Source organism: Homarus americanus, unplaced genomic scaffold, assembly GCF_018991925.1.
Source record: "Homarus americanus isolate GMGI-L3 unplaced genomic scaffold, GMGI_Hamer_2.0 scaffold24694, whole genome shotgun sequence".
NCBI lineage: Eukaryota > Metazoa > Arthropoda > Malacostraca > Decapoda > Nephropidae > Homarus > Homarus americanus.
The window spans coordinates 8437681-8451235 of NW_024732780.1; the positions used below are offsets into that span (position 1 = coordinate 8437681).

The 13555-nt window shown below is 45.9% G+C and overlaps 2 protein-coding genes across 3 annotated transcripts; one reads left to right on the top strand and one right to left on the bottom strand.

Annotated features, from left to right (window-relative positions):
• The first annotated feature begins 118 nt into the window (after positions 1-118).
• Positions 119-5372, top strand: LOC121869056 (ubiquitin-like modifier-activating enzyme 1). The gene is made up of 8 exons (XM_042370164.1): positions 119-197; positions 627-1091; positions 1316-1553; positions 1773-1957; positions 2183-2305; positions 2413-4440; positions 4754-4938; positions 5162-5372. The coding sequence occupies exons 2-8, from the start codon at positions 933-935 to the stop codon at positions 5304-5306; spliced, it is 3063 nt and encodes a 1020-aa protein (XP_042226098.1). The 5' UTR covers positions 119-197; positions 627-932; the 3' UTR covers positions 5307-5372.
• Positions 5373-5987: 615 nt separating this feature from the next.
• Positions 5988-13504, bottom strand: LOC121869055 (trichohyalin-like). 2 transcript variants are annotated; one of them, XM_042370161.1, is made up of 14 exons: positions 13368-13504; positions 12419-13219; positions 11725-11832; positions 11334-11477; positions 11042-11209; positions 9914-10648; positions 9059-9763; positions 8807-8922; positions 8517-8631; positions 8194-8298; positions 7367-7540; positions 7090-7220; positions 6848-6934; positions 5988-6605 (listed from the first exon to the last, which is right to left on the bottom strand). In XM_042370161.1, exons 1-14 carry the CDS (start codon positions 13392-13394, stop codon positions 6407-6409), a joined length of 3615 nt encoding a protein of 1204 aa, XP_042226095.1. In that variant the 5' UTR covers positions 13395-13504; the 3' UTR covers positions 5988-6406. The 2 variants fall into 2 exon arrangements, with proteins under 2 accessions (XP_042226095.1, XP_042226096.1); XM_042370162.1 differs by having other exon boundaries at positions 11343-11477; positions 13368-13503.
• Positions 13505-13555: the final 51 nt, after the last annotated feature.

Sequence of the window (13555 nt, forward strand, 5' to 3'; positions counted from 1 at the left end):
TTAATGGACGTTCCTGTGAAAGGTCCCGTTAGATAAAATAAAAGGGGAATAATCTTCAGGTGATCCGCATAATCTTTACCTGTACTTATCTTGTACTGTAATCTTATCAACAACCAAGAGATAACTTACTTGGGAGACTCGACACATTTCCTTCATGGCCTCCTGCCGCTGTCTGCCTTACTTGTTTACTCCTGCAGGTTAGTGAAGTTCTCAAAGGTTTATAGGAATAATTCTTTTGTTAACTTTATCCTCTTCGTCACTCGTCAGCTCACTAGCAGGCGGGTTGGTCGACCAGCGTTCTGTTACACACTGTCAGCACCTTACTGTACGAGCACTTGAATATACAGTACCTGAACACTGGCCAATTAGTGCTCTAGTTTTTAATGTTAGTATTGTTAACCTCAATATATCAGCCATAACTAGCTCTTTTTACCTCAATGTTGTTTTCTTTGTGTTAAGGATAGTGAGTGGAACAAGAGAGGGTTCTAATCTAACATTATATAAGAGTATTTCCCGAACCGACTTAATGGCTATCCTATGTTATTTTATGCTATGTTATGTTATCTATCTATCTATGATTATTTATCCATATATCTGTTTAAAAATTATTTCTCTTTTCCTTTCAGGGTGACTTGGTGACCGTATCTTGGTGACCGTATCTTGGTGACCGTATCTTGGTGACCGTATCTTGGTGACCGTATCTTAGTGACCGAATCTTAGTGACTATCCTGGTAAACGTATCCTGGATGACCGTATCTTAGTGACCATATCCTGGTGACTAAAATATTGCTTATGATAACTACGGTATTTACATCCTGGTGAACCAATAACATAAATGGTGAACTAGAAACAGCTGAGAAAGTGAAGTGTAGTGACAATTGTACAGTTTATCCTATTTTGGTGCTTCTTGGTGACTGACCCCCACCTCCAATATGGCGGACGGTTCAGGGTCACCAGGACAAAGGTCAGAGGTCACGGTGATAGATGAGGCCTTGTACTCCCGCCAGCTGTACGTCTTAGGTCACCAGGCCATGACCAGGATGGGCCACTCACATGTTTTGGTCTGTGGTCTGGGCGGTCTAGGAGTGGAGGCAAGTGGTCTGTCTGTCTGTATGTATGTATGTATGTATGTATGTATGTGTGTATGTCTTTTACTATGTCCGTTTCAGTTTGTCTGTCTGCCTGTCTACCTATCTGTCTGTCATTACTTGGGAGGAATATTTATTATATGAAACAAGACAGTGACGTAGTTGATGATAGATAGATAGATGGATAGATAGATAATCCACCTAACCTAACCTAACCCTTGTAACAGGTCGCCAAGAATGTCATCCTTGGCGGGGTCAAATCCGTGACCTTACACGATACGAAGTCGGTGACCCAGCATGACCTCTCGACCCAGTACTACCTGTGTCCCTCTGACCTGGGCACCAACCGAGCTCTCGCCTCAAGGTCACGTCTCGCTGAACTCAATGACCTTGTTGTCGTCAGCGCCTCCGTCAGCCCGCTGAGTCAGGAATACCTGGCGAGTTTCAACGTGGTGGTGCTGACAGGTAAAGACGAGGGAGGGGTGGGTGGGGGTGGGTGGGGTGGGGTGGGTGAGGGAGGGGGTGGGTGGGATGTTCGAATCTATTTTCGTTTTTGTTTCTGTCTCTCTCTCTGTCTGTCTTCCTCTCTACCTCTGTCTATCTCCCTCTCTCTCTGTCGATATCAATCTGTCTCTCTCTATCTCAATGTCTGTCTGTCTGTCTAATGAACTTTCTCCTCCATAGACTATGATTTGGATGAACAGTTGAAAGTGTGTGGGTGGTGTCGTGAGGTGGGCGCGGCCTTCGTCAGTACCTCTACAAGGGGCGTCTTCGGGCAGCTCTTCTGTGACTTCGGCAGTTGTTTTACGGTGGTGGATGAAGATGGCAAAGAACCCGTGTCTCTTGGTGTTGTAGACGTCACCAGGGAGGTAAGGAGAGAGAGAGAGAGAGAGAGAGAGAGAGAGAGAGAGAGAGAGAGAGAGAGAGAGAGAGAGAGAGAGAGAGAGAGAGAGAGAGAGAGAGAGAGAGAGAGAGAGAGAGAGAGAGAGGTTTTGAGTATCTTATATTTATAGTCTCTATCTATCTATTACAAATAATATTAATCTACAACCTCAAAGAATTATTAACCTCACATGACCTTGGTGACACTACAGGCTCGTGGTGTGGTGACCTGCCTGGTGAAGAGGCGTCTTGGCTTGAGGGATGGTGACCTGGTGACCTTCTCTGGTCTCAAGGGCATGACACAACTCAATGGCTGCCCCCCTACGACGGTCAAGGTGTGTGTGTGTAAGGAAGATCATAACTACTGTATAATAAGAGTTAAATAGTAATATCCAACACAAAACTAGGAAGTAACCCCCCTCCTCCTCCTCTCCACGGCCAGGTTCTCGGGCCCTCCACCTTCAGTATCGGCGACACGAGGTCCTTCTCCGAGTATGAGGGCGGAGGAGTAGCGGCTCAGGCTAAGGTGCCCAAGACAGTTAGTTTCAAGTCCTTAAAGGAGTCTCTCGCTGCTCCAGTCTTCGTGGTGACGGACGAGCTCAAGTGTGAACGGTCCGAGTTGTTACACATTGCTTTCCAGGCGCTGCACGAGTACGTCAGGGTAGAAGGGTCGCTCCCTCGGCCCTGGGATGACCAAGATGCCGATAAGTTCCTCAAAGTTTTCCATGTCGTGAACGGAGTCAGTCCAGCCAAGGTAGAGGACGTAGACGAGAATATCGTGAGGACGTTCTCCAAGGTGTCCTCAGGAGACGTGGCGCCCATGAACTCCGTCATGGGTAGCGTCGCGTCCCAGGAGGTGATAAAGGCTTGCTCGGGAAAGTTCAGTCCGGTTTACCAGTGGTTGTACTTTGACGCTGTAGAGTGTCTGCCAGGGAACGCGTCTCACCTCAGCCCGGGCGATTTCTCCCCCCGAGGTTCCCGCTACGACGCCCAGGTGGCTGTGTTGGGTCGGCAACTCCAGGATAGACTCGGGAGTTTCAAGGTGTTCGTTGTCGGCGCTGGAGCCATCGGGTGTGAACTTCTGAAGAACTTGGCCATGATAGGGGTGGGCTCGGCCGAGGGTGGAGGCATCACACTAACGGACATGGATCACATTGAGAAAAGTAACCTGAACCGACAGTTTCTCTTCAGGTCTTGGGACATCAAAAAATCTAAATCAGTGACGGCTGCTGCTGCCATCAAGAAAATGAATCCGGATGTTAACATCACAGCGCATCAAGTTCGCGTTGGTCCAGAATCTGAACATGTTTACAACGCTGACTTTTATGAGAGTCTGGACGTGGTCACCAACGCTCTGGATAATGTAGAGGCTCGTCGGTATATGGACCGCCGTTGTTGGTACTACAGGAAACCCATGTTGGAGTCAGGGACCCTGGGTACGAGAGGAAGTGTTCAGGTGGTACTGCCGCACGTTACTGACCGCTTCAGGGCCGGCCAGGGCTCCAGGGAAGAAGGTGTCCCTCTGTGTACACTCAGGAGTTTCCCCAATTGTATTGAGCACACACTGCAGTGGGCGAGAGACCTGTTTGAGGGTGAGTTCTGCCAGTCACCTGAGACAGCGAGACAGTACCTGCAGGAGGAAGATTTTATAGCACGATCCAGTAACCTTCCCGACCCAGATTACAGAGCAACTCTGGCTGTCTTGAAGTCCAAGCTGGTCGACGACGCACCGCACAGCTTCTCAGACTGTGTGTCCTGGGCGAGGAGACACTGGGAGACCAACTTCCATAACCAGATCGTGCAGTTGCTTGAATACTTCCCGTCCAGCTACAGGACCAACACCGGGGATCTCTTCTGGTCAGGGTCTAAGCGGTGTCCTCACCCTCTCCACTTCGACGTCAGTAACTCACTCCATCTGGACTACGTGGTGTCGGCGGCCAACCTTCTCGCCCAGGTGTACGGCATTCCTCAGTGTAAGGACCGCTCGCAGGTAGCTCAGCTGGTGGCGACGGTCAAGGTACCACCATACGTCCCTGAAGCCAGAAGTGAGGCTGACGATGAAGACGCCGAGACGAATATTTTAAGTGTACACATGCGAGAGAAGTCCCTCACCAACCTCCAGGACGCCATCACCCCCAGGGAGGGCCTCCACAACCTCACCCTCACTCCTCTCACCTTCGACAAAGACGACGACGAGAACCATCACATCGACTTCATCGTGGCGACGTCTAACCTACGAGCTCTCAACTACGACATCGAACCTGCAGACCGCCACAAGAGTAAAGGGATCGCCGGGAGAATAATTCCGGCCATCGCCACCTCCACGGCACTGGTAGCCGGTCTGGTGTCATTGGAATTAATAAAGGTAGCTCAGGGACACACCGACATCGAATCCTACAAGAACATGTCCTTCAATCTGGCTCTCCCCCTCCTCATCCTCTCTGTGCCAGATCCTCCGCCCGTGTACCAGGTGAGACGGTTACCTGTGAGTGAACAATTAACACCTACCTTTTATATACATGTTATCTATTCATCTATCGACCAGTTTACATATCTATTTATCTATCAAACCCTCTTTCTCATAATCCACCTACCATCCATCCATCCATCCATCGATCTATCACCAATTTCATCCCGCTAAGCTAAACACGATCTTATTTGCTTATAAGTATACCCTCCTCCCTCAGTACACCTTCAGTATACTTTGTCTCCCTCAGTATACCTCCTTCAGTATACTTTGTCTCCCTCAGTATACCTCCTTTAGTATATTTTGTCTCCCTCAGTATAACGAGGTAAAGTGGACGACGTGGGATAGCTTCGAGGTGGAGGGGGAGGTCACGATGAAGCAGTTCCTTGACTACTTTCGGGTTCACCACGGGCTGGAGGTCAACCTGGTGGCCTCAGGTGACCTCACACTCTACTCTGACCTTTTCTCCGACACCCAGAGGTCAAAGATAATGACTCAGACGTAAGTATTTATTAAAAACCTGAAGTTTATTTCCTTCAATATAACTGTTAATTTTTTTTCTCTCTCTCTCTCTCTGTCTCACTTTATCTTACTCTTTCACTTTTAAGTATTTAAGTTTACCAAAACTCTCTACTTATAACAAGATCAATACTTTTTTATATTACTTAAACCCGATTTTTAAGGTAAAGTCTCCCCATTTGTTTATTTACTGTGTTATTTTCAGTGTGACCGAGATCCTGCTGGAGGTGAGTGATGGCGGATCCTCCACACCAATGAATCGTACCCTCATGTTAGATATAGGCGCCAGTGACAAAAGCGGAGAGATTGTTGCTGTACCCCACGTAAGGTACACGGTACACAGGGCCTAAGAGAGGTACACAAGTAACTTATAACACTTCAAGAAAATTTTTAATAAATAAATATATAAATGACAATGATCTTCACTTTTTATCATTTTCTTAACTATTGTTGATGTGTTGCTGTCGGGTACTGTGAGTGTATCTTATGAGTAGTAAGTTCTTTTATAGGCATTACAGGAACACTACAACACAGGAACACTAAAACACAGGAACACTACAACACAGGAACACTACAACACAGGAACACTAAAACACAGGAACACTACAATGTTAAATATTATCCCCGTCTCTCATCCACTACAAACACTTTTACCTTTTGTTGACCGACTCTCATACCATAAGTCACAAAACTGCTATAATACTGACACCATATAATACCTGTTCACGTTATTTCTTGTAACTAGTGCAAACATATTAACGTCTTTTATTAATTACAAGGCGTTTAAGATCATCATCATCAATGTCTCACTAACTGGCGACTGGAGCAGCCTAAAGTTTGACACATTATGGGGATGCAATAATTTGAAGAAAAACAATTAATTAATCTTCATATAGATCAGGTGAGCAAAGGTGTGGTGAGTATACAGTAGACAGACATACACTAACTCTAAACAATTGTGCATTCGGGTTTGTAAGATTTACTTGTTATATAAATAAACAAAAATATTAGTTTACATAAAAAATAAGAAATCACAAAACATAACATCTTTATTGAATATTTCTACAAAAGTAATAATTTAGACAACAATTTAATCATTCTTGTTTTATAAATATGTAAGATTATGTAACAAGGAAATAGTGAGCGTCTACACTAGAGCAACACCACAAACTGTTTATCTCGAATTCTACCATCATAAAGTACAGTCGCCTACACTTACACCTGGTACACTAACTGGTGCATTTTGTAAGTTGTGGCAACTCTGTGTTGTTTCTCTAGCATCATTGGTCGTGTTGCTATTGCGAGGTTTATTAGGGGTCATTCTGGGAATTCTAATACGATGTAAACAAACACGTGGCTGCCACATCTCACAAAACCCACCAACCACTGTACCAGGTATAAATGCAACTGACTGTACCAGAGTCAATATTTTATGCAAACTACAACTACATCAGTCCAGGTTGGCCTCATAGAAGACAATATGAGGGAGATGGAGGCCAAGGACGTGGTGGAGGTGGGCAGGGTGGAGATGTGTGTCATCCCAGAGCCACCACCTGCTGCGTTCCTGGCTCCTGCAGTAGGCGACGTAGTGGTCTGAGGTCCTCGTGATCTGATGATTGCACACAGACACTAGCTCGTAACCTGGAGACCTGGAATAATAATAATACTACTACTAATAATAATACCACCACCATCACTACTACTACTGCGACTACTACTACTACTACTACACTACTACGACTACTACTACTACTACTACAGGCGCCTGCAGTGCCGACTACATTAACTCTACAGTCCGTTGTATCAGGCTACTACTACAGAGAGAGAGAGAGAGAGAGAGAGAGAGAGAGATAAGGAACCATCACGAAAACAGTACAAATATCCAACTTACTGCACTACGCCATCCGTCAGTCGTACGTCAAGAGTAAACTGGTCGGCGGGAAAGATGACCCGTGCCTCGCTTCCGCTGCTGTGGTGCCTGTGTGTAAGGTTAGGTTAGGTTAGGTGTTAATTGTTGTCATATCAAGCCTATACTTCCCGTACTTATTCTAGATGATGTAGTGAAAGGCATCCATAGACCAGGTAATAGTGAGTATAATGAACATGGGAGACAGGTGAAGTATACTAACAAACCTGGTGAAGTGTATAGCCACCAGAGGCGGCAGGTGTGTGAAGGTGGTGTAGTGTAAACAACTGTGAAAACCTCGACAATGCTGACACTCCCAGTCGACTTCCTGCGGCCTCATGTGGTTACTGACCAGCTCCTGTAGAAGGGGCAGATGAGCCTTTTAGCACGAATATAACCATCGCTAGTGACGTAGATCAGTAGATAATATTTAATGATTCCTGTAGGAGGCCACACTGTCCTTATGAGAGACAGAGACAGACAGATAGATAGACAGACACTCACCTGAAGGGAACATTGACCTGGACCCACAGCAGTCAAGGTGAGGTTGTCAAAACTCTCTCTAGCTAGGGATACAATCTTCCTCTTCACGCGACAAAATATAATGGATTCCTTGACGCCATAGAAGAGGTGAGACACTATGGAGGAGCCCTCGGCACTCTGAGGATCACTGCCCCCCTGTTGTGAGAGACAGAGTGAGAGAAAAACGATAAACAGAGAGATAAAATAGGTAGGAAGAGAGATAGTCAGAGATAGGAAGACATTGACAGATGAATGAGAGAGAGAGAGAGAGAGAGAGAGAGAGAGAAATATATATTGACAGATAGATATATAGATAGATAGATGGATAGATAGATAGAATAAATATATATATCACAATTCATTAAATATTAACCACCAATCAGATCTTCAATAATATAATAAAACATAACTATAAATACTATCCTTCAATCCCCCCACCAGGTTAGATTCCTTCGTCAGGTAGGTCTCGTCAGGTAGGTCTTCGTCAGGGTCTTCGTCAGGGGGTCAGGTAGGTTCCCGTCAGGAGGTCTGCCAGGGTAGGTCTTCGTCAGGCAGGTCTTCGTCAGCAGGTGGTCAGGTGGCCTCGGTCAGGTCTCGTCAAGGTTCTGTCAGGGTCTTCGTCAGGTAGGTCTCGTCAGGTGGTCTTCGTCAGGTAGGTTCCCTCGTCAGGTAGGTTCCTCGTCAGGGAGGTCTTCGTCAGGTAGGTCTTCGTCAGGCAGGTCTTCGTCAGGGAGGTCTTCGTCAGGTAGGTCTTCGTCAGGGGGGTCTCCGTCAGGTAGGTCTTCGTCAGATAGGTCGTCGTATTTTACCTGTGAGAGATCCTGGTGAAGCCAAGAGAGGAGGGAGGAGAAGAGGTCGATTGCCTTGGGGTTGTGATGCATCTGAAATACCTTGTCCCGCCCCTCAACCACCGCCTGAAGGAGGGAGAGAGAGAGAGGTAAATTATTATTATTATTATTATTATTATTATTATTATTATTATTATTATTATTATTATTATTATTATATTATTATGATTATTATTGTTAGTAGTAGTAGTTTCAACAGCTTGTGGATCGTCAACCAATCAACAAGCCACAACGCCATGACGTCACAGCACCATGACCTCACCACAAGGCCATAGTAAACTTACCTTGAGAGTCTTCATGGCCTCATTCACCTGGTTACCAGACTCCATGGCCCTGAAAACCCGAGCTAGTGCCAGGGCCACCTCCCCTCGCTGCTCGCTCTCACTATTGAGGTCATGTCTAGGGAAATAAAGGGTTCATGGCGTTATATACTAACTTATAATACTTTATCTACTTATAATACTTATACAAACGTCTTCTATACTATAATTAGTTACTTATATCAATTTATCTACTTAAAATACTTTGATCCCTTACTTAATGGGGGATACATACTTAACACTCCTCCACTTACTTATAATGGCTCTGTGTGAAGTAGTCCCTCAGGGTGGTTATGTTAAAGAGACACTGGATGACACAGTTGATGTAGCAGGTGTTGCCCAGGTTAGGTAGACCCAGTCCTGCCGTGGTCTGTGGTGAGGTGTTAATGCATTATGTAAAAAAGAAAACCTAACCTAACCTATATAATGAAAGGCTTAGATATTAATGGAAGGCGTCAGAGGTTGTGTCACTTACCGGGGCACCAGGCATGGGTTGTGTCACTTACCGGGGCACCAGGCAGGGGTTGTGTCATCTTTGGAATAGTTGACACAGTCTGTTGTGTCACGTCAGGTTTGTGTCTGAGTGAACCTTCGTCTCCTTTCAGCTGTGTCTTGAGGAAGGAGACCTCTTGCTGCAGCTGTGACTGCTGCTGACGAAGGTGCTGTTGCTGAGGAAGGTGCTGTTGCTGGGGCTGCTGCTGACGAAGATATTGTTGTTGTGGTTGCTGCTGCTGCTGCTGAGGAAGGTACTGTTGCTGGGACTGACGAAGGTGCTGTTGCTGCTGTGGCTGCTGAGGAAGGTGCTGTGGCTGCTGAGGAAGGTGCTGTTGCTGCTGACGGAGGTGCTGCTGCTGAGGAAGGAGCTGCTGTGGCTGCTGACGGAGGTGCTGCTGTTTAGGAAGATATTGTTGCTGTGGCTGCTGACGACGGTTACTCTCTCGCCGTGGCTGCTCCTGCACTACCTGACGGCTGTCCTTTACCTGCCGCAGCTGTTCCTGATGGCTAGTTTTCTCCTGACGCAGCTGTTTCTCCTGATGTAGCTGTTTCTCCTGCAGATGTCCCTGAAACACTAGCTGTTGGCGGCGTTGTCTCTCCTGTTGCAACTGTTCCAGCTGGAGAAGTTCCTTATGCATCTGTTCCTCCTGAAGCAGCTCTCGACCCTGATGTTCCTTATACAGGTGTTTCTCCTGCCGTTGCTCCTGTTGCCTCGCCTACAGGTTATCACAGAGTTTTTGTTAGTAATACTTCACATAACATCTCCAACCTAACCTAACCTAACCTCCACCCTACCATATCTTTACTGCCTCTAGATATCAATAACACACATACATACATACATACATACATACATACATACATACCGTAGCAGCTGGCAGGGGTTGTGTGGTGTGAACGGTGGTACAGCTGCTAAACTCTCTCTCTCTCTCCTGCAGCTGTGCCTTCAGGGACGATATCTCTCGCTCCTTCTGCTTCAGCTGTTCCCGATGAAGCTGCTGTTCCTGCCGCAGCTTCTCTTCCAACTCCTGAATCTGACGTAACCTATGGGAAACCTCTCGCTCCTTCTCCGTCAGCTGCTCAAGTCGCTGCTCCTGTTCCTGTCGCCGTTTTTTAAGTATCTCCTTGATCTGCTGTGCCTGGTGGGAAGGAGCCTGTTCCTGAGGCTCCTTCACCTGGTGTAGTTTCTTTTCCTGCCTCAGTTGTCTCTCCAGGTCGTCAATCTTCTCTGTTCCGAGGAAGATCTCTCTCTCCTTTTTAGCCAGCTGCTCCTGACGAAGGTGTTGTTCCTTCTGCAACTTCTCTTCCAGTTCTCCGATCTTCTTTGTCCTCAGGGAAAGTTCTCGATCCATTTCCGCCAGCTGGTGACGGCGGTGTTCGAGGAGTTCCTTGGCCTGTTGAACCTTGGAGGAATAAACCTGCTCTTGAGACACTTTCTCCCGACGGTGTTTCTCTTCCTTCTCCAGCAGTCTCCTTTGCTCTTCTACCTTCTCCGTTTTTAGAGAGACTTCTCGTTCTAGTTTAGCCAACTGTTCCTGACGGAGGAGCTGTTCCTGCCGCAGCTGGGTCTCTAACTGTTGGATCCGCTCCTGCTGCGTCGCCTGTGGGTTATAAGAATGTTTATACAGCTGGCGGCTACCACCTCTTGTACAGGTATTGTTTAGTAGTGATTCTTCTCTCTCTCTCTCTCTCTCCTCTGACAGACGTGTGTGTGTGTGTGTGTGTGTGTGTGTGTGTGTGTGTGTGTGTGTGTGTGTGTGTGTGTGTCCACCATCACTCAATATTCAACACAGTATCTCATTATAACTTATTAATTTTCACTCAATAATTAATATGATCTTTTACTCACTTTCACTCGGCATTTACCTTAACTTACGTCACGTTCACTCAGCAACATAACTTAATCCGCTCATTTACTCATTAACATAATTTTATACACTTTCATTTAATAGCAACAAAGCTTTATACACACGGTCCCTCAGTATTTACCTCACCTCTAAGTTAGTTGAAGACGTCTTGTTATGGTCATGCTTAGCAGTCTCTTGGGTCAAAGCGTTTATCTGAGACTTCTGCATAACGATGATGGAATCCCTAGTGGCTCTTTCTTGTGTCCACTTCTGTTTTTCTTCAGTCAGTTCCTTTACTTGTTTCTTCAGCGCTGTCTGTGGGTGATGGTATAGTTGATGAGTAGGCTATGTTGAAGAGTGTGTGTAAAGAGGAAAAATATCCAAGATTATTATTATTTCCATACCCAACACGTATCATCCTACACAACCGGTCAAATACCTTCCTCACCTGACTCTTGAGAAGGTTTTCCTCGATCTCATCTTTCATCTTGGTGATACGTTTAACCTCCCTCCTTAAGGTCGATATTGTTGTCCTTGGGTCCTCCTCCAGGCTGTCTGGGGACGCCGGTGTATCCTGCTCCTTCTGCGGGTTAAGATATAAGAGTATCAGGAGTTCATTAGTGGTTTTAAAGCGATTATTTTGAAGTTCCATGCTTGTGTGCCACTTGGCTGTCGTGCCGGGGATGTAATCGTCATACATGGGGTGATTTTATTATCGTTTCGTCAGTTTTTTTCTTATTTATTTATATCTATCTATCTATCGTACTTTCTGTATATATATCTCTCAGTTTAGACCTTCTCTCTAAAACACTATCTCCCGAGTTACTCACGGTGGTTGCCAGTTGCTCGTGATCATCGTTTGAGGAGGAGTTAGGACTGAACATGACATACGCAGGGATGGCCACATGAACTCCTGCAGAAGGACTGTCATGCCCCTCCTGAAGAAGATCATCCCGGGTATACAAATGAGACGAGGAAAAAAAATATTAGATTGAAAAAGAAAATCATTAATGAACGTAAATTTAAGTATATACAAAATAAAGTTAGAATATACTGTATGTCTATAAAAAGTATTAATTAGGTTAAGTGCATATAATACTGAGGAAATAAATAGGAAAAATAGAAGAATTTAGAATGATAGAAAGATGAGTAGGCATTTATTTATTTTGCACACACACACACACACACACACACACACACACACACACACACAGAAATCCTACATCAGCTGTACATCTCGTCATCTAAGTTGCTCCTGAGAAAACCATTTATAGAGTGTAATAAATCCGGGTTGTTATCAGTGGCTTCATGTACACGATAATTCCTGTTTATGTTATCAGTAAAATCTGCTTGCTAGTTCTGATATCTTAACCTCTCAGATGTTCCGTGTTGCTTTTTCGTTGTTCCTGTTATACTGTTACTTATTTTTGGTACACCGTTTAATCCTCTGTTACTACACGAAGCCCTAGCAATACAATAGTGATTTTAGTATCTTATAACGTGAAAAGGTAAAGTTATTCATACCTGTTCGTCTGGATGTGTCTGAGGAAGGAACTGATCATGTTGTCGTGGTGGTGGAGAATACGAAGAGCACCTCCCTACACCAGGAGTCCTGTGAGCTACTGCGGTTCCCTGTGGCTCCTGACGTGACTCCCTGCCTTTGAAAACCTGTTGTCGCTGTGATAGAGTATTGCGTGTCCCTCCTGTGTCGCTGAGGTGTTCTTGGGTAGCTTGTCGTGTTGGAAACGTGAATATGTGTTCGTTTTGGTCGTCGTCGTGTGGGGTATGTTGTGGGCTGTGTCTCTTGGTGGAGAGTGAGAGCTCATGGGCATGTTGGGGACTATGTGGCGTGTTGTCTCTTGTGTTGAAGTATTTCCACTGTGTCTTCTCTGATGTGCGGAATGTCGCGGAGGTGTTGGCGGGCAGTGTTTCATGCGAGTCTAAGGTATTGTAGTATTCCTGCTCTCCTCCCGGTGTTGAGAACGTGGCCAGCTTCTCACTGCTGTAGGATCTATGTGTCTCCCCTGTACTGCTGTGGTGACGAGCCTTACATATTTGTCTCCAAATGCCATCTGACCCATCGGGGATATAAGAATCCTTAATCCCATCGAAGGAATCACCATCCCCAGGTAGGTTCAAGCTTCCTACACTGCCATAGATTCTCTTCTGGGAGAGGACCTGTGTAGAGGAGGTGGTAGGACCTGTCGCTCTCTGGTCACCCTGGTGTAGTTCCCCGTTGCCGGAGGACCTGTACCTGGAGTACCTGGGCGGTTTCCAGGTGACTCGTACTTTGTCCAGATCTCCCGTACTGGCGTAGAGATTTGACTGTGAGGGAGTGAGTAGGGAGTGAGTGGGGAGTGTGGGGGAGTGAGGATTAGTAAAAGGGGGTTAGGTTAGGTTAGGTTGTCTATTTATTCTAGTGTTCTCTCTAGATGAACATATTAACAGAAAATATAACAAACTCAGTACTTACGTTAACGCCATTCCAGTTATCTGTCATAGTGTATTCCTCGACCACCAGCCACGTACACACAACCACTACCACGTACACACCACCACACTACCACGTACAGGTGACCACTGCCACGTACAGTAGACTAAGGTGAGGTTGTATTTAGGGAAGTGATCTCCTCGATAACAGCTGATAACAGATATCAACGA

Coding starts and splice junctions, on each gene's coding strand:
- LOC121869056 (XM_042370164.1), top strand. CDS start 933: ATGGCGGACGGTTCAGGGTCACCAGGACAAAGGTCAGAGGTCACGGTG. Junction 2,306..2,412: donor GCCCCCCTACGACGGTCAAG/GTGTGTGTGTGT, acceptor CTCCACGGCCAG/GTTCTCGGGCCCTCCACCTT. Junction 4,939..5,161: donor TCAAAGATAATGACTCAGAC/GTAAGTATTTAT, acceptor TGTTATTTTCAG/TGTGACCGAGATCCTGCTGG.
- LOC121869055 (XM_042370161.1), bottom strand. CDS start 13,394: ATGACAGATAACTGGAATGGCGTTAAC. Junction 8,923..9,058: donor AACCCCTGCCTGGTGCCCCG/GTAAGTGACACA, acceptor ACCTCACCACAG/ACCACGGCAGGACTGGGTCT. Junction 7,221..7,366: donor CAGGTCAATGTTCCCTTCAG/GTGAGTGTCTGT, acceptor CCCCTTCTACAG/GAGCTGGTCAGTAACCACAT.